Source organism: Drosophila nasuta, chromosome X (genome assembly GCF_023558535.2).
Source record: "Drosophila nasuta strain 15112-1781.00 chromosome X, ASM2355853v1, whole genome shotgun sequence".
NCBI lineage: Eukaryota > Metazoa > Arthropoda > Insecta > Diptera > Drosophilidae > Drosophila > Drosophila nasuta.
In genome coordinates this window covers 22,303,934-22,327,164 of record NC_083459.1, presented here as the reverse complement: position 1 = coordinate 22,327,164, position 23,231 = coordinate 22,303,934, and the positions used below count along the sequence as shown (strand labels likewise).

General features: G+C 43.5%; 6 protein-coding genes and 1 long non-coding RNA gene across 8 annotated transcripts; 3 read left to right on the top strand and 4 right to left on the bottom strand.

The window, feature by feature from the left end:
- Nucleotides 1-490: 490 nt before the first annotated feature.
- LOC132796720 (lymphokine-activated killer T-cell-originated protein kinase) lies at nucleotides 491-3,028 on the bottom strand. Its single transcript, XM_060807977.1, has 3 exons — nucleotides 2,469-3,028; nucleotides 1,731-2,089; nucleotides 491-1,465 (listed from the first exon to the last, which is right to left on the bottom strand). Exons 1-3 carry the CDS (start codon nucleotides 2,726-2,728, stop codon nucleotides 894-896), a joined length of 1,191 nt encoding a protein of 396 aa, XP_060663960.1. The 5' UTR covers nucleotides 2,729-3,028; the 3' UTR covers nucleotides 491-893.
- A 309-nt stretch (nucleotides 3,029-3,337) lies between these two features.
- LOC132796718 (exopolyphosphatase PRUNE1) lies at nucleotides 3,338-5,105 on the top strand. The gene is made up of 2 exons (XM_060807975.1): nucleotides 3,338-3,494; nucleotides 3,634-5,105. The coding sequence occupies exons 1-2, from the start codon at nucleotides 3,447-3,449 to the stop codon at nucleotides 4,840-4,842; spliced, it is 1,257 nt and encodes a 418-aa protein (XP_060663958.1). The 5' UTR covers nucleotides 3,338-3,446; the 3' UTR covers nucleotides 4,843-5,105.
- A 623-nt stretch (nucleotides 5,106-5,728) lies between these two features.
- LOC132796717 (60S ribosomal export protein NMD3) lies at nucleotides 5,729-7,515 on the bottom strand. Its single transcript, XM_060807974.1, has one exon. It carries the CDS (start codon nucleotides 7,381-7,383, stop codon nucleotides 5,797-5,799), a length of 1,587 nt encoding a protein of 528 aa, XP_060663957.1. The 5' UTR covers nucleotides 7,384-7,515; the 3' UTR covers nucleotides 5,729-5,796.
- Nucleotides 7,516-7,812: 297 nt separating this feature from the next.
- Nucleotides 7,813-8,810, top strand: LOC132796719 (RING-box protein 1A). Its single transcript, XM_060807976.1, has 3 exons — nucleotides 7,813-7,969; nucleotides 8,094-8,121; nucleotides 8,392-8,810. The coding sequence occupies exons 1-3, from the start codon at nucleotides 7,892-7,894 to the stop codon at nucleotides 8,610-8,612; spliced, it is 327 nt and encodes a 108-aa protein (XP_060663959.1). The 5' UTR covers nucleotides 7,813-7,891; the 3' UTR covers nucleotides 8,613-8,810.
- A 1,181-nt stretch (nucleotides 8,811-9,991) lies between these two features.
- On the bottom strand, nucleotides 9,992-19,608 carry LOC132796716 (histone-lysine N-methyltransferase Suv4-20). Of its 2 annotated transcripts, none has more exons than XM_060807973.1 (3): nucleotides 15,978-16,763; nucleotides 13,465-15,238; nucleotides 9,992-10,709 (listed from the first exon to the last, which is right to left on the bottom strand). In XM_060807973.1, the coding sequence occupies exons 1-3, from the start codon at nucleotides 16,749-16,751 to the stop codon at nucleotides 10,429-10,431; spliced, it is 2,829 nt and encodes a 942-aa protein (XP_060663956.1). In that variant the 5' UTR covers nucleotides 16,752-16,763; the 3' UTR covers nucleotides 9,992-10,428. The 2 variants fall into 2 exon arrangements, with proteins under 2 accessions (XP_060663956.1, XP_060663955.1); XM_060807972.1 differs by adding an exon at nucleotides 18,710-19,608 and having other exon boundaries at nucleotides 10,601-15,238.
- A 1,007-nt stretch (nucleotides 19,609-20,615) lies between these two features.
- LOC132796035 (uncharacterized) lies at nucleotides 20,616-23,183 on the bottom strand. The gene is made up of 2 exons (XR_009633491.1): nucleotides 23,014-23,183; nucleotides 20,616-20,845 (listed from the first exon to the last, which is right to left on the bottom strand). It is a non-coding gene; the product is annotated as an uncharacterized LOC132796035 (long non-coding RNA).
- On the top strand, nucleotides 21,484-22,970 carry LOC132796033 (dihydroorotate dehydrogenase (quinone), mitochondrial-like). Its single transcript, XM_060807048.1, has 2 exons — nucleotides 21,484-21,691; nucleotides 21,747-22,970. The coding sequence occupies exons 1-2, from the start codon at nucleotides 21,668-21,670 to the stop codon at nucleotides 22,926-22,928; spliced, it is 1,206 nt and encodes a 401-aa protein (XP_060663031.1). The 5' UTR covers nucleotides 21,484-21,667; the 3' UTR covers nucleotides 22,929-22,970.
- Nucleotides 23,184-23,231: the final 48 nt, after the last annotated feature.

The window sequence follows — 23,231 nt, the reverse complement described above, 5'->3', positions numbered from 1 at the left end:
GTAATAATGTCTATCAACTGGCCAAAGGACATTGCGATCGTCCTTGTGGGTCTCAAGTTATACTGAAATTTTTAATTTTGGCCTATTTTTCTGAAAAATTCAAAGTTTTGGATTCTTAGATGATCCGATATTTTATTGATGCCAATTGATAGAATCAATCTCTATAATCGTAGGAATACGTATCCTTTAAAAATACGGCAAGATATGGTCAAGATATAGTTATTTATGTAACTATAAATATCCAAATGAAGGCGAATAAACAATTATGATATATATAAATATAAGTTTCTTTCCGTTCCATAGATATTGTAATACAATCCATGAATTCGCAAACGTAAGTCTATCTTTGCACTAAGTAAACTTTATGTCTGTGAAAGTTGACTCTCTGTTTATTGTGGTTCGAAGAAGCGATAAATAATACCCGAGTTTTATGTTTTTATCTAATTTGTTTATATTTGGAATAATGAACAAAAAAAATGAACAAACTTTTGTTTTAGTTTTCGTTTTAGCTATTTTCATACATATGTATATAATATATAAGGAATACTTGGAATAGTTTGTTATATGCGTTAGGACTTATAACTAAATTGAAATGTTTTTGTTTTGTTTTTAATACAGACTTGAATTCAAATTCAATTGAATGTTTAGAGTTATGTTACGTACTGTTTTTAGTTTGGCTTGGCATGCGATCAATCGTCATTTTCGTTTTTACAGCGAATTGTTTTTTATTTTTTAGGTACACAGAGATAGAAATTTTCGAGATAGAGAGATGCAGTTAAGAGAGAATCAGAGAGACAGAGAGAGAGATTACGAATTAGTTTTTGTTTGTTGGCCACATACTGTACACGCGCATAATGAACTTATACATAAATTTATAATTATAGTTATAGCGTTTAATCGCTGGAGACATCGCATGCGGTGGCCACATTGGCTGCATTGTTCTCGAAGCACTGCCAAATGGTCCGAGCAGCGGGTCGATCCTCGCTCAAAGCATTGGTGCACAAATAGAACAACTCCACAATGCAATTGTAATCGTCGCTGAGCTGGAAGGCAACCGGCAGTGGTGGACGTGTGCCATACGCTTGCTCGATGTGTGTCATCGAATAGTCAGAAATGTCATTCTCTTTTGTGTCATCCTCATCTACATCTGTATCACCATCGTCATCTCCATCATCTTCTTCATCGATGCTCTCTTCAGCTGGTGTTGTGTCCTTTGGCATCGTCGTCGTCGCTGTTAGACTATCATCGTTGCCATAGCTGAGCTGTTTGCGTTGCGGCAGTTCCTGTGAGCTGTCCATGTCCATGGTATTGTTGCTGCTATTAAAGGCGGCGTCCAGTTCCAGTGTGTGTGGCGGCACCAGAGCCAATGTCTCATAGATGATAAGGCCGAAGCTGAATATGTCAGCTTTGCTGTCAATAATCTCCACTTCATCGATAATCTCCGGTGGCGACCAAAGCGTTGTGCCTGCAAAATGGTATAAAACAATTTAGCATCGTTCCATTGTCTTTTTTTGAGAGAGAAATGAATTACATAAATTTCTTCACATGAACAAACTATTCTCAACAATTATAGATAGTTTTGTTTTTAAGAAATGAATTACAGACAAATTCTTCAGATGAACACAAACTATTCTCAACAATTAGGGATTCTAATATTGATTTACCGAATTATTCGAAATTGTTGATCCTTAATTGAACAATAAGAACAGTCAAATGAGAGGACAACTTACCCACATACTGTAGATGGGGATTCTTTTGAAAGCTGATTTCGCCATTCTCGTCTAACGGCAGTGTGACGCCAAAATCGCAGAGTTTACAGATTTCAAATTCACCCTTGACCAGGACATTGAAGGACTTGAGATCGCCGTGCAGCAGACGCGCCTCACAGTGCAAAAAGTCGAGAGCATGCGCAATGTCCATGATCATTTTGAAGGTGTGTTTGGCGGGCAATGGGCCGAGATCCTCATCGTGACGCTCCTCCAAAATGGAGCCCAGCGAAGTGCTGCACATTTCCAAAGCCAGCGTATCGATACCCTCCGGCGTCTTGATGACCCCACGAAAGCCCACAATATTGGGATGATTAAGTTTACTGCAACAAATAAGTGAATATTATATATGCATGTAGGTAGAAGAACAGTTTAAGTGATAAAAGGGATAAAGGAAGTAAGATAAGCGATCAAGTCGAGCTGGTAATCAGCGACGTTGTCAGCAGATCAAATACAATTGTGCTGTGTGTATAACGGAATTATGTACACCAAATGCACGCACACACACATGAGACGCAGCAGCCTTACACGCATGCAAGGCTCACACAAGCACACACGCACACAACAAACGCAGCCAGCCACCGCCACCGGCTCGCCCACGTGTGTGAATGTGTGTGTGCGTGTGTACACAGCAATTGTTGAAAATACACACACACACACACAGACATTCATACACATGTGTGGGACCTTTGGAGGACTCACCGCAAGATGGCTGCTTCGTGCACGATGCGCTCATTATAGACCATCTCTTTTTTGGCCCGGGTGCGCTGTGTTATACGTTTGACCGCCCACGGCGAACGGATTTGTCCATGCTTGGGTGACCTGTCCAGGCGATATACACTGACACCGGTGCCATGTCCCAGTGTCTTCAGCATTGGCGATGGCGGTATTCTGATTGGTGTGCTATTGTTTTGCACGTTCTCCATGTGCAGGTTGCGCAGTTTGCGACGCGGCGTATCCATATTGTATTCTTTTGTGTGGGCAACTGGTGAAACTCGACCACGAACCGCAGCGGCGCAGGAGGTGGCGCAAGGGGGTAAATTGTTGATTTAGAAATACAAGTTGGGATATCTTCTAATGTGACGCGCACAAAAACGCCGTTTAATTGAAATGAAGGGATGGCTAAAACTAACTATCGATTACACGCGTTGTTATTGTATCGCACTGTAGCTTCGAATGCCTCATGTCATCGATAAGTTGGGCGCTACATTCAAAAAAGTAATCTATTTTCAACTACAATTTCAACATGCATGCAAGATATGCTGTAATTTAATAATTTTAGTATACAGCCTGTCAGTAACTGATTTGGATCATGCTCAAAGTTTGCTTGCATTTTTCTGCTTGCCTTGGAGCTGCGTGTTTATATCGAATGCATATTTGAAGCGACAAGCGCCACAGCGATAAATTGTCTATCGAAAATAAAGTTGAATTTAACGGTTACCACATTTAAATAATATACATTTCTTGCAACTTTTCTGTAAGACAAATGAGAACAAATGATTTGTGTTTGCCTAGTGAACTGTGCCATCTTAATCATTATCGATAAGTGCTGTGGGCTTTTGCCTATCGAGTGTGTACTCGATTAGCAAGTGACAACTGTAGCTTTCGCATTGCATCGTATCGCATTCCTTTTGCCCCGATTGTTGTTTTTATTATTTCATGTGACTTTCCCCGGGGATAATGTGTTTCCTGCGCTTTTTGATGCAAGCGCGCTCCACGCTTGGCCGCGTAAGTGCAACGTTTGTGTGCGTGTGTGTTTTATTCCTGCCAGCCAGCTTCTGGGCTTTACTCATATGGCTTCTCTACTCACTCTCACTCACTCACCCCCTCTCTATCTCTCCCACTCACTCTGTTGCACTCCCAATAGTATCTGCAAGCTGAGAAGGCAACAGGAAGCGAAACAAATTTGAGGAAACTGCACATTGTGCTGGGCAACGAATCATGCGATCTGGACTCCGCCGTTTCCGCCCTGACACTGGCTTTCATCTATGCGCAGCGACAGCAGGAGCACGACTTTCTGCCCGTCCTCAATATACCGCGCATTGATTATCCCCTCAAGACCGAGGTGCGACACATGCTCAACAAGTGCGAGATCGATGCCCAGTTGCTCTTGTTTCGCGACGATTTGCCGGAGCAGCTGCGCAGCGACATCAGCGTCATACTCGTGGATCATCATGTGAGCAGCACCAGCTTGGCGCCATTGGTGAGCGAGATCCTGGATCATCGGCCACTGGATAAACAGCATCCAGTGTTGCAGCTTCTGCCTACACACTGTGTGCGTCACATTGAGCCCGAGGTTGGCTCCTGTGCCACGCTGGTGGCCGAGCGCTATCTGGCCGAGGAGCAGCCACGTTCCAGTTGCGTCAGCCGCCTGTTGCATGCCACCATTGTGCTGGACACCATCAACTTTTCGCCCGCCGCGCGTCGCTTCTGTGCCCGCGATCTGGCCATGGTGGAGCTGCTGGAACAGCAGCAACAACAAGGCACCGAGACAACTGTTGACGAAGATGAAGATGTGCAGCTACAGCGTCTGCAGCTCTTCGAGGAGCTGGTCGCAGCACGTGCAGACATCAGTCAACTGTCGCTGGCCGAGGTTCTGCGCAAGGATGCCAAGCAGCTGCGGACGCAGCGCAACAATCTGCCGCTCGCCGGGCTGCCGATGTTGGTGCGCGACTTCATCGAGCTGCCGGATGCGGAGTTGGCCATCCGACAGTTTGCCGGCGACTCGCAACTGTTGATCATCCTGGGCATGTTTGTGGCACCAGGCACGGGGCAGGTGCAACGTGATGTGGCACTCATTCCGCTCTCGCCGCCCTGTCCACTCCTGGAGCGAGTGCGTCGTGCTCTGCTGGATTGTCAGACGCCAGCGCTGCAATTGCAGCCGCATGCCGCCGACAGCAGCTTCATGGGCGGATGCTTCATGCGGCAGCTGAACGTGCAGGCGACGCGGAAACACATCTTGCCCGTGGTCCAGCGTGTCCTGACCGAGTGGGAGGCAGCGGAGGAGGCGACACAGCACTGTGACTGCGACGATGTCTACTTCTTCAAGGAGAAACCCAAGCTGGGCCTCTCTTAGAGTGTCAAACCAATAGTTAATCCGTTGTTATGTGTGGATGCAACTCCCAATCTCCCTCTCTCTCTCTCTCTCTCTCTGTCTGTCTGTCTTTCTTTCGCTATCTTGCAAATCTTTTGTTATTCTGTTAGCCGAATTGTTTATGTATTAAGCACTTATTTATGTGTGTGCATGTGTGTGTGTGTGTCTGTGGGTGGGAGGGTGAGTGAGAGGAGGAGAGGAGCAACTCCCAAGATATCCAAATGTCTGTTAAGCCTTAATGTAAAATAAATGTATAATACAATCGGAAAGAGTTCAACTACATTCCAGAATTTCAAAAAGTTTCAATATGATCAACTAAGTATACCCGCTTTCCATAGGGTAGAAGGGTATTATGACTCGGTGCCTCCATGAAATGCTTGTAACAGGCAGAAGAAGATATCTCCGATCCTATAAAGTATATATATTTTTGTTCAGCCGAGACTAAAAGGCCATATCCGTCGTGTCAGATCTCAGGACTATAAAACTTAGAGATTGCATTTTCTTTTCTATGTGTGCTGTATCCATATACCAAATATAGCCATTGGTATATTTTAAGACCAATAATCTGGTATATTTTGTACTTTATGGTACATTTTGAATGTATCACTATATATATATACCGATTATAGCCTTTGATATATATTTAGTATTTTTGTGGTATATTATTTTGGTATATTTTTAACTTTGATATAATTTGCATGAAGTACTATATCATACAAAATATATCCTTTGGCATTTTTGTATTTTTGCGGTATAATAATTCGGTATATTTTGAGAAATAATACCGCATTTTATAGCTTGCATTCAAAATGGATAGCGGTTATTTCACAGTCGATCACAATTTATACTTTAAAGCACAATCTTGTCCTTTTCAATTTGTTTTTATTGTGCGAATATGTACATAGGAAATACATAAATAATTAAAAAAAAAGCGGACTACAATTGTGGCTCCGCTTCGCCAACACCGTCGCCGTCGCCATCGCCATCTCCCTCGCCCATCTCATCATCGGCACACTCGAGTGTCAGATCCTCCAGCATCTCCTCAAGCGTTATCTGCGGCACATCCGCCGCCGACTCGGCGACAGTTGGCAGCTGCTTTTTGGTGTCGCGATAGACATTGATCTGGCCACGAATGTCCGCGTTCTCCTCGATGTCGTCGAGGAACTCGTGATAGTCGTGCTTGCTGCGCTCATCCGTCGCCTCATCCGCCAGATGCTTCAGCTTCCACAGACGCTGGCTGAGACGCGTCTGGCGATCATAATGCTTGCGCACCAGGACGACATCGGGTATGAGTTCCGCAGGCAGTTTGTCAAACTCGGGATCGTTGATGTTCGCCTCGCCGGTGTTGTAGCCCAGCACGGAGTCACCCACCTTGAGCAGATGCCCCAGATGGGAGCGTGTATGAATGTTATTCTCGGCGATGCCCAATTCGGAGGCACGCACCAGCCAAATGTCACAGAGGGCGTGCTTGAAGGAGACGCTGCCCTGGCCGGGATAACTCTTGCGATCCTTTTCGTGTATCAGCTCAATGTCCATGACCACATACTCGACCAGCTGCTTCGGATTGCAGATTGCCTCGAACGGGGCACGGAAATAGACCTGTGATTGTATCTCAGCTATTTGGGCGGTCAGTGGATCAATCAGATGAATGCTGCTGGACACGCGATTCACGAGGCAAATAGGCGAAATGTTACCCAACTGTTGACGCAGCTTCTTGCTCAGGCAGACGGCGCTGTCCTTGGACACCGGCGCAATCTCCACCGACCAATTGTATTTGTAGTTGTAGTTGTTACTGTGAATATCATGGGAAATGAGACGCTTCGATGTGGTCACCTTGGCGGGCACCATTGTCTGCAGAAAATCGACCATACGACGCGCATGATTCTCGCTTGCATAGAAGAAGTCGAGGCCACCGTGCTCCGGCTTAATGCCCAGCGTATTCTCGTGGGCCTTGTACTTGAGCACCAACTGCTCGAGATAATAGAAGGTCTTCTTGTTCTCCGCCCGCTGGCGCACCTGAACGAGGCAACGCCAAAAGTCTTTCGCCTCGGTGCGATGGCAATCGTTGCACATTTGATTCTGCACCGTGAACTCCACGATGAACACTTGCTGCAGCACTGTGCCGCCAGAGATTTCGCCATGCACGGTCAGCTTCACTTTGATGCGCTTCGAGTGCTGCTCGGTCCAAATGAATCCAGCGTCCACGAGCTTCACATCCTTCAAGCCCTTCAGCTTCTTGAGGCAAACGGCGAGCAATTCACGCGACTCGAGCGAGGCTTGAATCCATTCGTTGGGCGGCTGCAGATAGCGTTCGCAGTTGCGACAGAAATGTAGCACCGCCTGCTTGGGTATGTTCTCTGTGATGTCGACGTGATTGCGCAGACAGGTGACGCACATATTGGCCGGATTTGGTTGGATCGCGACGCCACATTCACAGCACAGAATCATTGCTGTGCTCGCACTCCCGCTGATGCTGCTTGTGGCACCTAATGGGCTGACGCCGGCGTAATCGACGTGCTCCATACTTGATTGACACCTCCAATTAACCGATTGTTGTCCAATTTGAGAATAAATGCAATTCCAATTGCAGAATAACAAAAAACACGTGCAGCTATTTCACACTACTGCGCAATCAATGTTGGCTTGGACCTCAGTATGACCTGACTACAAAAATAAACAGAGGTATTTTATTATCACAAAATATACTAGCTGTATTGTTTACGTTCACTGCGGTTGTAGCAAGCAGCTTTTGACGGTTATCTAACCACATAAAACTAAAAACAAATCTATATTATGTAATAAAATTTACAGTAATGCACTCGCTGCAATTATGTTCTTCCAAATCACGTTATCTATTCGATAATGTTTTAAATATAAGCGAAATTATACAATTATTTTTATCGATGTTTGACACACTGAAAATCGATAAATATAATTCATCGGGCTTCACTACTATTATAATATCACACCACCTCTAATTGCTGACTTTGTGCAGAATCGACGAAATTCGGAAATTTTTAAGAAACGCAAGATGGAAGTTGACGAGGAAGAATTCGAGGTTCCCTCCAGCAGCAGTAAGGGCGAAAAGAAACGATTTGAAGTGAAAAAGGTATATTGCCGCATTCGGCATCAAAAAACAGTAAAGATTTCATGCAATTTCTGCATCGTCACGGCGGCGCGGCGTGTCAGTAATTTTTTATTAATTCTTCCTTTTGTTTCCAAACAAATTTCAGTGGAATGCAGTGGCACTTTGGGCTTGGGGTAAGTTGTGCAGTACACAAACAAAATAAAGAATAATACTCGGCGCCATCTTGAATGGCAGGAAAGGTGTCGTAAAGTGATTAATAAGGCGGTCGACAAGCATTACTAACAGTGTTGACTATTTAGCGATTTTCGCATTTCTTACGGAGTCAACAGCCTAAATCTAGCCATTTTTGTAGCCGTCTACTCAACGTTTTCGCTCTGAGTTGTCAACAGTGCTGCAGATTGATGTTGAATTTGAAATGTATTTAATGAAAATGTATTCCACAGATATCGTTGTTGACAACTGCGCCATTTGCCGCAATCACATCATGGACCTATGCATCGAGTGCCAGGCGAATCAAGCATCGGCAACTAGCGAGGAGTGTACGGTGGCCTGGGGCGTTTGCAATCATGCCTTCCACTTCCATTGCATTTCCCGTTGGCTGAAGACGCGTCAAGTGTGCCCGCTCGACAATCGTGAATGGGATTTCCAGAAGTATGGACATTAATAAGAACTGGATGATGACGATAAACGCACAGCCATCCCACAAAATACTGATGCGCTGATCACTCTCCTCTAGCATTGCAAATTGTTATGGGAGTTATTTATTCGCTGTCTCCACTCATTGTACTTCACACACACACACACTCACCAAAACACATACACCCACACAAAATATATATTTTTAAGGTTGAATGCGAAACTTACTATTCAGTAAAGTATAAATCTAAATGAAAAACTAAATAAAAAAAAAAATGCTTTGCATTAAGCCAGTCTTTTTTATGTTATTAGATTATAAGCAACCTCAAGTGCAGCCATTTATTTCCCCAGGATTTTTGTTAATTGAAATACAAAATAATGCTCCGCTTTATTGCAAAGGAGCGTTCATTCAAACTGTGCATGTATTGGTGTGCCTCGCACACATTTCAAAGAAAGAAAGAAGAGTAAGAGTGAAGAACATGATGATGATCAATACGCTGGTAATGTATGTATATATATTTAATATAATTGTTGTATTGTAAATATATATTGTATGTATATATAGATGTCTGTATGTTTAATCGCATGTGTTGTGTATAACTAATTCCATATGCTAGTTTAACATAAAACTTAGGCTTAAACAAAAAATTCAAATACATTTTATCTGTATGGGTGTAACTATGATCTATGCATGTGTGTGTGGTGTATGTTAAATTAAATTATTAAAAATAAACTAAAATTAACAAAGTGAACACTACAAAAAAGTGTGACCATGAATTTGCTTCTTATTTTTTTTTTGCAAGTTAACACAATTTTCTGCTTCTCTTCGCAACATGCTTGCACACATACACATGCAGCCGGCATATGCGTATGTGTGTGTGTGTGTGTAGGTGAACGCAACAACAAAACATTAGAAATACAAATACAAAATGTGCAATAAATATTTGATTGGATTTCCTCGCTTATTTCACACAAATCATAACATATTCTGTTTTTTTTTTCCTTTTTGTTCAATATGCAGCGTTTATTTTTGTTTGCTTTAAATATATGTGTATCCTTTTAGTTATAATTTAAATAGGTTTAATATTTTGTTTTTTTTTGTTAAGATTTTGCTTTTGTTTTATGTACAATTAATTTGTAGTGTGAATCTAATTTGGTTTGCTATGCTTGCAATATATATATTATTTATATATATGCTGTTTAGGCTGTGTAAATTGATTTTTTTTTGTTTTAATTTAATTTTTTATATATATTGCTTTGTTGCTATTGATTTTGTTAATTGTTTCTTACTATTTGTTTTTCTTGCTCTTTCATTTGTAATTGTAATTTCCTCGCTTACTAATTTGTTTGTTTCTCTATTTTATCGCATCTTCATATACACATATCCATATATATATATTTATATTCTTTTATTTGTTTGTTTATAAATTTAACTTTAGTTGTAAGGCGTCTAAAACCGCTGCTAATTGCGTTTGTGTCTGTCTGTGTGTATGTGTGTGTGAGTGGCTGTATGTGTGTGTGCATTGCATTTAGAATATTTATTTTTTGTGTTATTTTCTTTTTTGTTTGTGATTAACGTTTATCGTTTAGTTTTTGTTTTTTGTTTTTAACGTTTTTACAAGAGAGAGAGAGAGAGAGCGAGTTGGTTGTTGCCGTCCTGTTCTCTCAATTAATGGCAATTCTAATGTTCCTTGCTGTGTTGATGTTGTTGTTATATGCTGCTGCTCTGCTTGTAACCAGGGCTGCGCAAGTGCGACAGCCATTTTGTATTGTTTTGTTGCTGTTACTGCTGTTGTTGTTGTTGTTGTTGTCTCACTTAAACGTTACGATCATTTGATTTTCTTTTAACTGTACATGATTTGTATGCGTTTTAATTCTATTCTTAATTTTTTAACTATAAACTTGTGGTTGTTACTGTTACTGCTGCTGCTGCTGGTATTATTATTAGTATTATAATTGGCATTGTTGTTGTTTTTGTTGCTGCTGCTGCTGTTGTTGTTATTCATATTAATCTCAACTTCATTCTCATCATAATCTTTATCATCATCATCATCATGCCCACCACCTGCAACATCATAACGTATAATATTCGCTTTTTTGCTACTTTTATGCTTTAAATATCCATCTGAAATGGCAAAAAGAAAGAAAAGGAGAGAGAGCGGGAAAGAGAGAGAAAAATAGAAAGAAAAGCAAAAAAAAATAAATTTGTAATCAAAGTTTGCATTTACAAAAGACGTTTGTTGGTAGTTATTGTTATTCATTTTCTGCTTCTTTCTCCCCCACCCACCCGATTGAATGGCATTTGGACAGGACAAAGAAAGAACAAGAGAGTGACGGTGTTGCCAGACTGCGTCAATGTAATGTACGATTTATAGACAGACAGAGAAAGAGTGTATATGTGTGTGTGTCGCACACTAGCAAACTTAAGTGGGCGGAACAGGAGAGGGGGGCGTACTGTAGCTAGCAGCAAGCAAGGGCAGGCGGCAGACTTGTTGTTGTTGCTGTGGTTTGTTGTTGTTCTTGTTGTTGCTGTTGTTGGTGTTGTTGGCAATGGCAGCAGCGCAGTCAATACGCATAGAGATCAGTCGTTGGTTATTTGTTGCTATGTTGCTGCTGCTGTTGTTGTTGTTGTTGTTGCTGCTGCTGCTTGTGATGATGGTGATGATGATGATGATGGTGGTGGAGATGATGTTGCTGCTGCTGTGGCGATGAAGACGATGGTTGCTGCTGCTGCTGTTGTTGTTGTTGTTGCTGCTGTTGCTCTGCAACAATAGGCGAAGAGGAGGAGGAGGATGATGACGATGAGGAGGAGGAAGCGGCAGCTACCAGCTTTATTTGATGTTGCTGCTGCTGTGGTTGCTGCTGCTGGTGTTGCAGATTGGCAAAGCTGGTTGGCGCCAGAAGCGCGCAAGTGCCAAAAGTATGCTTCGGCATCATGGTTAACGCTTGTGGCAAGAATGTGTGCGAGCTGGAAACACTGCTCGGTGCTCCGGTGGCGCCATTGCTGCTGCTGCTGCTTGTGATGTTGCTGTTGCAGTTGTTGTTGTTGCTGATGTGACTGCTGTTGCTGTTGCCATTGCCACTGCTGCTGCTGACAACAGCTGCTTGAGCTTGATCTGCGCTGCGTTTGCCAAACTTGTTGAGCTGTTGCTGTTGATGTTGCTGCTGCTGTTGTTGTTGGTAGTAGGCCATGTAGTTGTTGCTGTTGCTGCGACTTCCGTTCAGCGGTGACTTGGAGCGAGTAAAGAAATTGGTGGTGGAAGTGCAAGCCGATTGAAATGAGCCAACACTCGACGATGTTGTTGATGTGGGTGAATCAGCTGCTGCTGCTGTTGTGGCTGTTGCTGGCAATCGAGTTGCAGTTGCTGTCGACGTGGATGTGGATGATGTTGCCGTTGTTGTGGCTGCTGCTGTTGCTGCTGCTGCTGGTGACTCAGCTGTCGTGCTGCTGTTAAGCGATGATGTGTTGATGCTGCTGCTGCTCGCATACGAAGCATTAAAGGATTCGTTGTCGGCGTTGCTGCTGCTGTTGAGCTCATCGATGCCGCTGCTGCTGCCAGCTGCAGCTGTGGCTGCTGCTGTGCTTCCCACTGCTGATGTGGCTGTCATCGCTGTTGCTGCTGCTGCTGTTGTTGTGGTTGTCGTCGTGTTGGTTGGTGGAATGTCTATCGTGTGCGACTCGTTGCCAAAGATCAAGCGCAGTCGCTTCTTTTGTGGCGTGCCATAGATGCTGTTGCAGTTGTTGCTGCTGGTGGTGCTGCTGCTAGTTGCTGCTGTTGTTGCTGCTGCCGAACGCCGAGTGCGACGCGTTTTCTCCTTGTAGCGCCACTCGGAGGCTTCGATTGCTGGCTCTGCTTCAGCTTCAACTTCCGCTTCCACTTCGGCATCTTCCTCCTCTACATCGAGCTCTTCCTCCTCTTCGTCGTCGTCATCTTCCTCCTCCTCATCTCCCTCTCCCTCTTCATCATCATCCTCGTCGTCCTCTTCCTCCTCCTCCTCTTCATCATCATCGTTGCCATGCTCTGAGATGCCTTCCATGCGCAGTATTTCATACTCAACTCCAGTTGTGCTGCTGCTTGTTGCATTGTTGTTGTTGTGGCTGCCACCGCTGCAACTGTTGCGTGCCACATTGTGGCTGCTGCCGCTGTGGCTGCTGCCACTGTGGCCGCTGCTGGCCACCGCATTGCCCGATCGACTGTTGTGGCTGCCGCCGTTGTGCAGCGCATGTTGTCCCCGCTCCTCGCTGTGGCTGCTGTGGAGACTCGTCCCCAGCTCAAAGACTTCGTCCAGGATGGGCGAACGCTTCATGCGCAACGTTAGCTTCAATCGTCGCTCTGGTGTCTTGAGCAGCGGCTCCACAGCGCTGCTGCTGATTGCTGTCGTTGCTGCTACTGCAGTTGTGTGTTGTTGTTGTTGCTGCTGCTGCTGTTGTTGTGGTTGCTGCTGCTGTTGTCGCTTGCGTTGGGAAATGCTGCCAACGGCTTCACAGTGAATGTGTTCAGCAGCTGCCAAAGCTGCAGCTCGACGACTGCGTTTGTGTTTGCCCGGTTCGATTGGATCAACAGTTGCTGCCGCCTGTCGCTTTGTTGTTGTGGTTGCTGTTGCTGATGATGTTGTAGTTGTGGTGGCTGCGTCGCCAGTTGTTGCTTGCTCAAAGCTAGCCATGAGGTTCTTCTTGTAGGCGGGACTGTTGCTCCGACTGCGTGTTGCTGTTGCTGCCGTTGCCTGCTGCTGCTGCTGTTGTTGCTGTGGCTGTTGTTCGCCCAACGTTGTTGCTGCTGCTGCTGCTGCCGGCTCGCTTGCTGCTGGCTTCAGTTTGCGTTCACTAAATCTACTGCTAAGATTATTTCTACAGCTATTACTATTATTTAAATTATTACAATTTGTAATCGTTGTTTTAATGTTGCTGCTGTTGTTGTTATGGGCAGTTATGGTTGCTGATGTTGTTGATGCTGTTGTTGTAGTGGCTGTTGCTGCTGCTGCTGCCGCTGCAGCTCGTCCAGCGCTGTTGCGCGTCACACGTTTATCCGATGCAGTTGCTGCTGCTGCTGTGATTGCTGTTGTTGTGGTTGCTGCTGTTGTGTCGGCGCTTAGCTCGCTGAATAGAAAAACTTTGTGTTGTTGCTGCAGCTGCTGGAAATCCGTATCGCTGCTTTCGCTGTCCGTTAAATACTTCCCCAACATTTGGCCGCTGTCCGATGCCTTTTGTCGCTGCGTTTGTCGCTCGCTGCGTCGCAATTGTCGCTGTTGCTGACGCTGCTGTTGTTGTTGCTGCTGCTGCTGTTGTTGTTGTTGTTGTAGAGCAGCTGCTGCTGGTTTGTAACGCGGCATCAAGACCACAGGCGCCTTCGCATGTCCCACAACAGTTGTGGCTGCTGCTGCTGCTGCAATTGTGGTTGCTGTCGCTGCAGTCTTTGTTGTTGTGGTTGCTGCTACACTTCCACTGCTGTTGTAGCTGGCCAACGGCTCGTCCGTGGAGGCTGTCGATATGCTGCTGCTGGTGCTGTTCACCCGCATCGATTTGCGCACATTCATCGACGCTCCGCGTTGATTGCTGTTGTTGTTGAGCAACTCGGCCGCAGCTTGTGGCTTCTGCATGGCTGTTGCCTGTGTGGCAGCCTCGGCATTTGTGCTGCTGTTGCCCGTTGCTGCTGCTGCTGTGTGTGGCAGGTGATGTGCATGTGCATGTGCATGTGGATGTGGATGATGTTGCTGCTGATGGTAAGCAGCATTCGCGATGATCATTTCGGCATCGTACTTTGTCATTCCCTTTTGGCGCAACTCTTTCATCGTCAGCGGCGAGACAACCACATTGGGGAGCTTTTTGTCCATCAAGGCGACAGCGCTTAGCTCTAGGCTGCTGCTCTTGGGACGTCCTCCTCCTCCGCCTCCAGCAGCAGCAGCAGGAGCGGCTACTGCTCCGATTCCTCCTCCTCCCGCTGCTGTTGCTGGTTGTGTTGCCCCCGCTCCTCCGCCAGTTGTTGTTCCATTGTTGCTGCTGTCATTGCTGTTGCTGTTCGAGGTGCTGTTGGTGCTGTTCGCACGACTCTTGATCCGATTGATGCGATTGTCCGTCTCCCGCAAACGATATCCGCCCCCGTTGGCGCCGCCGGCAGCGCCCATCAATCCCAATCCCAATCCGTTGCTCAGTCCCAGCATCGCTGCTTCGTTCAGATGATTGGCCGAATGTTTGCCGGCAAAGGCGCCGGTGCCGCGTCTCTCGCATGTCTCGCACTCGCAATACCGATTGCTGTCCCCGAAAAAGTCCTCGCCATAGAAGCAGGTGATCTCCTCGCCCACCTCAATGTCCCGCAACACTTTCACGCACGCCGTGTCCCGCCCGGTGGCCAGAAACTTGCAGTTGGCTCGGCAATCGTGATTGATATACGCGGCTGGTCCCAGCCACAGTTGGGCGCAATTCTTTCGGCAGCTGTACATCACAGAGAAATCATTTTTGCCCGAATGCAAGAGGGCTGCCTCCTCGGCTTCGCTTAGTTCCGCAATGCAGCCGACGAGGCATTCGATTTTCTCATTCTTGGACCAGCGTTTCGTTGAACTAATCTTGGCGCCGCGTTGCTCTTCGAGCGAATAACGATAACACGCCTCGATGGCAAAGCCGCTGTCCTTGTCGAACACGCGCAAATACCGCACAATCTAGAGAGGGACAGAGAAGGAGAGAGAGGGATGAGTAAAGTGTTCACAAGTTACTGTTAAAGTTACACGCTTAAACTTAATTATATCTAGAATTAATTTATAGTCCAGCTAAAATGTGACTGGATCATCTTCCTATCGAACCCTAGAGGTTATTTCTCATATAGGTAAGTGTCAACTTACAGATAAACTGACTGTTAACTTGGAAGCTATTCTAACACTGCCGGTTTCTTATGCTCAAGTTGAAGCTTAAGCTTAAATATAGATAGAATACATGTATAGTCCAGCTACAATTCCTATTGAGGCTATAAATTGTTAACTAGAGGTTTATCTCTCACATAAGTAAGTGTTAACTTACAGATAACCCGACTGTCAACTTGGAAGTCATTCTAAAACTGCCGCTTTCTTATGCTCAAGTTGAAGCTTAAGCTTAAATATAGATAGAATACATTTATAATCCAGCTTCAATTCCTATTGAGGCTATAAATTGTTAACTAGAGGTTTATCTCTCACATAAGAAAAGCCTCTTACAGATAAGCCTCTAATAAACCGACTGAGTAACTGACTTTTAGCTTAGAAGTCATACTAACGTTGCTTAGACCTAATTATAGCTTAAACTTATTGTCTTTTCTGATGCATCTTAATATAGAGTTGACTAGAACTTGTATCTCCCACATAGGTAAGTTAAGGCTTACAGATAAACCTTGAATAAACCGACTCTTAACTTGGAAATCATACTAACATGATCATGCAATCGCTTGGTGGCAATTTTGTTCTTATTCTTGAGATGTCGCGGTATCCAGGGTCCATCATAGATCCGCTGTATGGCCACATCATAGTTTTGCGTCCGTATAAACTCATCGACAATCGACTTGAGCTGCTGTGTGTCCATTTTGAGGGGCCGGAAGCGTATGTTCATCTTGTGCGTCTGGAAGCCCAAATGAGGATCCAGAATCAGCGATGTGGCCAAATCATCGTTCTCCGATAGCTCGCGAGGCGACATTCCTGTCGACTGAGACAATCGACTGACGGCGCTCCCATTGCAACTGCCATTGAGACTGCCATGCGTTGATGATCCAGATCCCGATCCCGATCCAGCTGTTGCTGATGCTGTTGCAGATGCGGTTGTAGTTCCAGTGCTTTGATGTGACGACGCGTTCGTTGGCAGCGTCTGGTAATGATGATGATGATGATTGTTATGATGTTGCTGCTGCTGCTGTTGATGTTGCTGATGTGAACTGTTGTTGTTGTTGAGTGTGTTGTGAGTTGCGTTTTGGCTTTTGTTGTTGTTGTTGTTATTATTATTGTTGTTGTTGTTGTTATGTGACATTGACGACGTCGTCGCTGCTGCTGCCGCCGCCGTCGTCGTTGAGGATGCAGTTGCAATTGAAGACGTTGCGCTGGTGGCGTTGTTGATGCTGCTGCTGCTATTTCCGTTGCTATTGCCGCCGCTGCTGCTGTTTGTAAATCTGCCGGCAGTTTCACTGCGCCGCGTGTGATTCGAGCCGACGACCATTCTGTCTGCAGTCTGCAAAATACCAGCAAGTAATACAAATTATTTCAAAACTGCTTTGTTTGACAAGAGACTCGAAAAACTCCAGACATTCAAATCTGAATGTGACCATTTTAAATACTAGCTTGAGCTTCTCCATTGTTTTGGTATTTTTGTATATATATTTTTTGCATGCATGCAATTGTTTTGATGATATGGCAACTTGCTTGTTTACTGCGCAAGTGAGAGTGAATAAGATAGAAAGAGTGCAAGTGAATACTGTCTGCATCTCGTATGCAAGCTTAATGTGTTTTTTCTTGTATCTTTTGTAATTCGACACATTTATATGCAACACATAAAATAAATAAAATTATATTGCAATGCTACATCATAACGAATACAATATTAAACTGTGTTCTATTTGCATACACAGAAGTAAACGAGATGGCAACACTGATTTTCAAGCATTCAGTAGAATATTCGCAAGCACACACAAATACAAATACAACTACGAAAAAGCTCTCCAAAAGCAAAAGTTGTTTCTGCTGACGCCGCTGATAAATGATAAGCGTATACAATTTGTGTAAAGCAGAAGCACGACGACGGCCTAATAAATGCACAAAGAAACGCGAATAACTCTTCAACAGATAGGATAGATACACATGCAGCCATTTAAATAAGTAATAAAATGCAATTGGCACATTCAACTTGATTTGAAAATTATTTTATGGCTTCGCTGCTGCTGCTGCCTTGTTGTGGGTGGGAGTGGGAAGGAAGAGAAAAAGATGCGAGGTCGACAGTCGGCACGCGTTCACTCGCTTCTCTCCCTCTCTCTGTCGCTCTCGTCCACTCACTCGCTCTGTCGGGTCTTTCTAACCGCTCTCTTTGCACGCATACACGTGCGAAATAAAAATCAATTAACATGGAAGCACATGTGTAATAAAACTAGCGACTAATACATACACTTTTTGGTTTGATTGAAGAACAAGAAAATTGACGCAAAATTAATCTCATTTTTCTTTTTGGTTAATGTCGCAAAGCAAACTCACACACACGCACACACGAGTACAAACTTACAAAAGAAAAAAATTCAACAGCAGCTAGCGGCTTTGTTGTAGCAGTACATTCGCTGCTTGTCTACGGTTGCAATAATTGCAAATACAAATATACATACGTTTCTGCATGGGTGTACGGATGTGTGTGAGTGTGTATGTGTGCGAACTGTATGCATGTTTGTATGTGTTCGCTTGCTGCCCAAAAGCTGCAGCAGTTCTCAGCTGTTTTGCTAGACGAGCGACACACAAGCACAAGCACACATGCATACACGCTTGCAAGTGCGAAAGAGAGGCATTCTACTATGTACTCATGCGCACACACTCGAAATAAAATGAGAGTGACCTGCGCAAGGTTGCCACTTTGGGCCAAAAGTACAAATTCAATAAATTAGTCGAGCTTTTTGTTGTTGTTGCTTTGTATAAATCACCAATCTACAATTCACATTACTTTCGCTATGTTGCGTTATTTTCTTTTTTTTTGTTTTGTTTATTTTTTGCACACAAAACAGATTGCACACTAGTGGCAGCACCGTCGTCGCTACACATACACATTCGAATCACAGACACACACATGTGCAAACTCACACAAACAAAAATGTCAACAAAGAAAAAGGTTGCAGGGTTGTCAAATATTATTTAGCAATAAACATTATCCAGTTTGCGATCGCGAGTATGAACAAATTTGAATACGTTTTATTAACGCTTTTGCGGCTTAATGTAGATGCTGCACAGCAACGAACTTGCTTGCTATTCAGCTATTATAAGCCGCAGACACGGCTCGTTTCGTTTTCGTGGACGTGCATTGCCAACCCTAGGTCCAGGTTTTTTTCTTTCAGCTTGTTACATGGATCACACGGAAAATGGCGGCGCCTATCACACACAACACATAACATATACACATATACACGAATGTACGAATGTATGTACCTTTAATAATATTCACTGAGGTGCTTGCGATTGCTGCTGCTGCTGTTTCTGGCTGCTTCTTTCGACGGCCCTGGATGATGCCGCTTTGTCTGTTGCTGTTGCGCTTCTTCGATAACTCTGATATTTTTTTTCTTTCTCTTACTTTTCGTTTGGCTTCGAGCAGAGGCAGAAAAGACAAAACCAGAAAGACGCTTCGACGGCTTGTTGGTTTGCGATGATGCGGGGCGGCTTTTTAAATCCAAATATCACAGTAATAGCCGTAGTAGAACATCGTACGTACTTTGGCGTTTATGGTGTAGTTGTTGTTGTGGTTGCGGTCGGCTGTGCCAGTTCATTTTTAACGTTATTCTCAAACGTTACGCTCAAACACTGCTGCCGTCGTTCTTGTCGTCCTCTCACCCCCTTCTTCTCATGGAGTCAGTCAGACGCGCTCTGCTGCTGCTCTGCCAATAGTAGCTGCTGCTGCTGCTAACGCACGCACGTACACACACACTCACACATACACACAAGCGCGACCGCACAACACCAGCACCAGCGCACACTCATACATCCGTATGCATATGTAGATACATATATTCCTTCGCAAAGACGACGTGCGTGCGTATGTATGTATGTTTGTATGTGTGTATGTGCCTTCTTTTTCTTCTACTTTGCATGAGCGCGACGTCTCATTTTCTTATTCCTTCATCTAGCACTGCTTCGTACAACGCGTTTTTTGTATTTATCAACTAAAAAGCAGAGATTATTTGGCAATCAAATCTTGTGTGTTGTTGAGCGAAGCAAAAAAACACGAACACGAGAAACGAATCTTTTTTATGTACTTTTCCGCGTTACAGTTCTCCGCGATTCCGTTTTTTCGCATTTTATGTAGCGATGTGTGTGTGTCAGAGGTGGAAAAATATCGGTGGCATTATCGATTCATCGATGTTTTTAAAGATTTTGGAAACATCGATTTTTTTTAATGACAAAAATCGATTTTAATAACCAAATAATGTAAATATACACATTATTGAAAGATTTTTCTTTAGAAAAATTCAGCCTTTTTGTTAAAAAAAACGAGCTTAAAGTTATTTTATTTGCCGACGTGCCACAAGCAACATTTCTAAAATATATGTATAAACGCTAAGATATACCAAAACACCAAAATTGAAAAGAGCGCCTTAACTTATAAGGGTGGTGAATTCAGAAATTTTAGAAAAAAGAGGATAAATTAAGACTTTATGATAAAAATTTAATTTTTCGGATTGATAGGCATAACATTTGAGGTACTTGACAGTATTTTATAGATTTTTTTTACGTTTTTCATTGTCCCGGTTTCCATTGGCACGAACCGAAAAATATGGGCAACGGTAAATTTCTCAATATGGCTGCTCTGAAATGTCAGCTGTTCAAATGTAAACACGAGTTGGCGAACAATTCAAAAAACAGCACGCGCATTTCTAAATTGGAAAATTAAATTGCAAGATTTTTATGAGGATTTTAACGAAGTGGTAATATTAGTTTGGGAATAATCACTAAAATTTAATTTTCTCGAAAACGGCTTGAACGATTTGAATAAAACAAATTTCAAAGCATTCGAATTTTTTGTTTATATTATAGCAATGCGCGCCTTCTCTGACAAAAAATCGAAATCGAAAAATGTAGATGTATTTTGAATTTTCTCGGAAACTATGATAATTTGCTATTTAGTATATATTGGGAAATGATACATATGTGAATTATCTATTTTTTAAGGTATTGAGTAATTATGTACATAGTGAAAATGTTTAAAAATCTGCTAGCTTCGAATGAAATAGCGCGACATGGCCTACAAGTTCCGAAAATATGAAGAATAATTTGATGATAGCGTTAACATAGTGTTTTGCCGCTAACAGTGGTCAAGTAAACTGCAAAATTACGATTTAAATAAGAATATAAAATGGCGTATATTTATCAATTATAATAAATTAATATATATGTAAATAGAGTATTTAAATGTAATATTAAATTATAGTTATAGTTGTTTCATTTAGTCATTTTCTGCAAGTATTTAAAGTCCCGCCAAAGTCCAAAGGGTGTTATTTAGCACTAAAGTCTTCCGATTTGAGTCGGCTCTGTCCTGACTGATTCCACGTTGGTTCCAGTTACTTGATGCACCTGCGAAATGAACGTGTTCTTGCGGGTTAGCAAAAGGTAAATTTTCTCAAAAACGGCCTAAAGGCCGAAAATTGCCACATATCTTTCTAATAGTTGTATCTACGAAAGTATAATGTACGCTATGGCCGACAAGAAAGTCAAAAAAAGTTATGGTCATTAATCGGCAACATTGATTTTTTGTGCTCATTTTGTATGGGGCTGGAGCTGAGGTTATTGTACTTTTCCCGAAATATCTCAAAAACGAATTTTTTGAGGGTATATTCATAAAACAATACTCTATAACTTGTCATAATCCGATTTGGCCGACAACTCGTCAAAGCCGAGATATTGGCAAAAATGTTGCTACCCCAATTTTTCATTCACGATTTTAGTGCATAAATACTGCATGCAATTTGACGAACATGGATTTAATAGAAAGATAATTTAGTTTTCTATATTTTTGCATTTAAACTTTTTTAATTTAAGACTAAATATTACGTAAAGAGACGAAAATAAAAAGTTTTTTATCCGATATTTTTTTTATCGATATGTGACGCTAAAGTTGCGGAGCTATCTTGACGTATGTACATAGTTTATACACAGAAATGAACAATAAGTAAAATCAATCAAATAAATAAATATAGTTCATACATTCAGTTTGTGTGATTGTAGACAATAGTTTAGGCATAAAAAAAGCATTTTACAAAAATTTGTCGTTTTTAAAATGTAAATTCAAATGTACTAAAACTCACGACAACCAAAAAAAAAAACCTTCAAAACTAAACAGAACACAATCCGCAACTTTCTTTTTTACCTCTTGAAAATAAACTTGGGTCAAAAAAAATGGCGCCGCAACCAAAGAGATTTGTGAGTTGTAAAAAATGAGATGGGCGGGAAAAAGCTAAACGATTTCCCCATTTAGGCTCCACTGCGAACACTGGGCATATTTGTGGCCAGTGTGACCGCAGTATACATGGGTCTAACGGCCTACGAGAACCAGGATAGTCTCATTCGGACATTCATAATGCCGGCAGTGCGCCGCCTGCCAGTTGAGATGTCGCACAATCTGGCGCTGCTGGCGTGCAAATATCGGATTAATCCCGTTTCCCAACATCTGGATGATTACAATTTGAACACCTCGTTCTTCGGACGACTCATTAGCAATCCCATTGGCATTGCGGCCGGCTTTGATCGCAACGCTGAGGCACTGCATGGCCTAAAGGATTTGGGTTTTGGTTTCATCGAGATTGGCAGCGTGACACCAATGGCCCAGAAAGGCAACGGCCGAACACGCCTCTTTGGCCTGTATGAAGATCGGAAGATCATGGGATCAAGCGATGGCTTCGATAGTGACGGACATTATGTGGTGATGCAACGTTTGAGGCGGGCGCTCGCTCGCAATGATTTCAAGGCGATTGTCGGCGTTAATCTCGGCTCCAATCGGAGCTCAACCACGCCCACTCGAGACTATGCGACAGGGGTCAAGACTTTTGGGCCAGTGGCCGATTTTCTGGTGGTGAATGCAACAAGTGCGTCAACAGCAAGCGGACAACCTAGCTGGGCGAATAAGAAGCAATTGATTGAGGTGCTGACGGCAGTGAATAATGCCAGATCGCAACTGCAGCAACGGAAAACTGTGCCGATTTTATTGAAACTTTCGCCTGACATGACGCTAGACGAAATGAAAGACACTGCTGCGGTTATTTCTATGCGAAAATGCCGTGTCGAAGGTCTCATTGTGGCCAATTCGACGGCGACACGCGACAATCTGTCGCCATCTTTGGTGTCGCATGATAATAACGGTGCTTTAAGTGATGCTCCACTGCGAGAGCGATCCACAAAGCAAATTGCACGCATGTACGAACTGACCAAGGGCAGTGTGACCATCGTTGGCGTTGGCGGTATTTCATCGGGCAGGGATGCATTTGAGAAAATTCAAGCTGGCGCCTCGTTTGTGCAGCTTTACACGGCCCTGGTTTACGAAGGCCCCGATTTGGTAGATCGCATCAAAGGGGAACTCTCGATGCTGCTCAAAGAGTCAGGCTATGCTAACGTACGCGACGCTGTTGGCTCCAATTACAAACAATATCTGCCCGGCAAATAAGACTTAGTACGAAATAAAGCTTTTGCATCTTTTAACAATGTAGACCGCTTTCTGCTAAGGGCGGCAAATAGACTTTGAGACTTACCAGCTGTTTGTACGCGTATAATGCGCATTTCGCCAATTGTACTGGTTTGCTAACTGGTTGACTTGCGTTTTTAATCACTTTTGATGCACTCATATTGTTTAATCTTATTGGCAAATGCATTTACAAATGCGCTTCACTTCAAAACACTGCACTTTTTTGACTGTTAAGCAACAACTGTCCACTCCACACATTTACCATTTTCGCACTCCTCAATTAAC

Coding starts and splice junctions, on each gene's coding strand:
- LOC132796716 (XM_060807972.1), bottom strand. CDS start 16,751: ATGGTCGTCGGCTCGAATCACACGCGGCGCAGTGAAACTGCCGGCAGA. Junction 15,239..15,977: donor CCAAGCGATTGCATGATCAT/GTTAGTATGATT, acceptor GTCCCTCTCTAG/ATTGTGCGGTATTTGCGCGT.
- LOC132796033 (XM_060807048.1), top strand. CDS start 21,668: ATGGCGCCGCAACCAAAGAGATTT. Junction 21,692..21,746: donor CGCCGCAACCAAAGAGATTT/GTGAGTTGTAAA, acceptor TTCCCCATTTAG/GCTCCACTGCGAACACTGGG.
- LOC132796719 (XM_060807976.1), top strand. CDS start 7,892: ATGGAAGTTGACGAGGAAGAATTCGAGGTTCCCTCCAGCAGCAGTAAG. Junction 7,970..8,093: donor AACGATTTGAAGTGAAAAAG/GTATATTGCCGC, acceptor AACAAATTTCAG/TGGAATGCAGTGGCACTTTG. Junction 8,122..8,391: donor AGTGGCACTTTGGGCTTGGG/GTAAGTTGTGCA, acceptor TGTATTCCACAG/ATATCGTTGTTGACAACTGC.
- LOC132796720 (XM_060807977.1), bottom strand. CDS start 2,728: ATGGATACGCCGCGTCGCAAACTGCGCAACCTGCACATGGAGAACGTG. Junction 2,090..2,468: donor CACGAAGCAGCCATCTTGCG/GTGAGTCCTCCA, acceptor TATTTGTTGCAG/TAAACTTAATCATCCCAATA. Junction 1,466..1,730: donor TCCCCATCTACAGTATGTGG/GTAAGTTGTCCT, acceptor ACCATTTTGCAG/GCACAACGCTTTGGTCGCCA.
- LOC132796717 (XM_060807974.1), bottom strand. CDS start 7,383: ATGGAGCACGTCGATTACGCCGGCGTCAGCCCATTAGGTGCCACAAGC.
- LOC132796718 (XM_060807975.1), top strand. CDS start 3,447: ATGTGTTTCCTGCGCTTTTTGATGCAAGCGCGCTCCACGCTTGGCCGC. Junction 3,495..3,633: donor CGCGCTCCACGCTTGGCCGC/GTAAGTGCAACG, acceptor CACTCCCAATAG/TATCTGCAAGCTGAGAAGGC.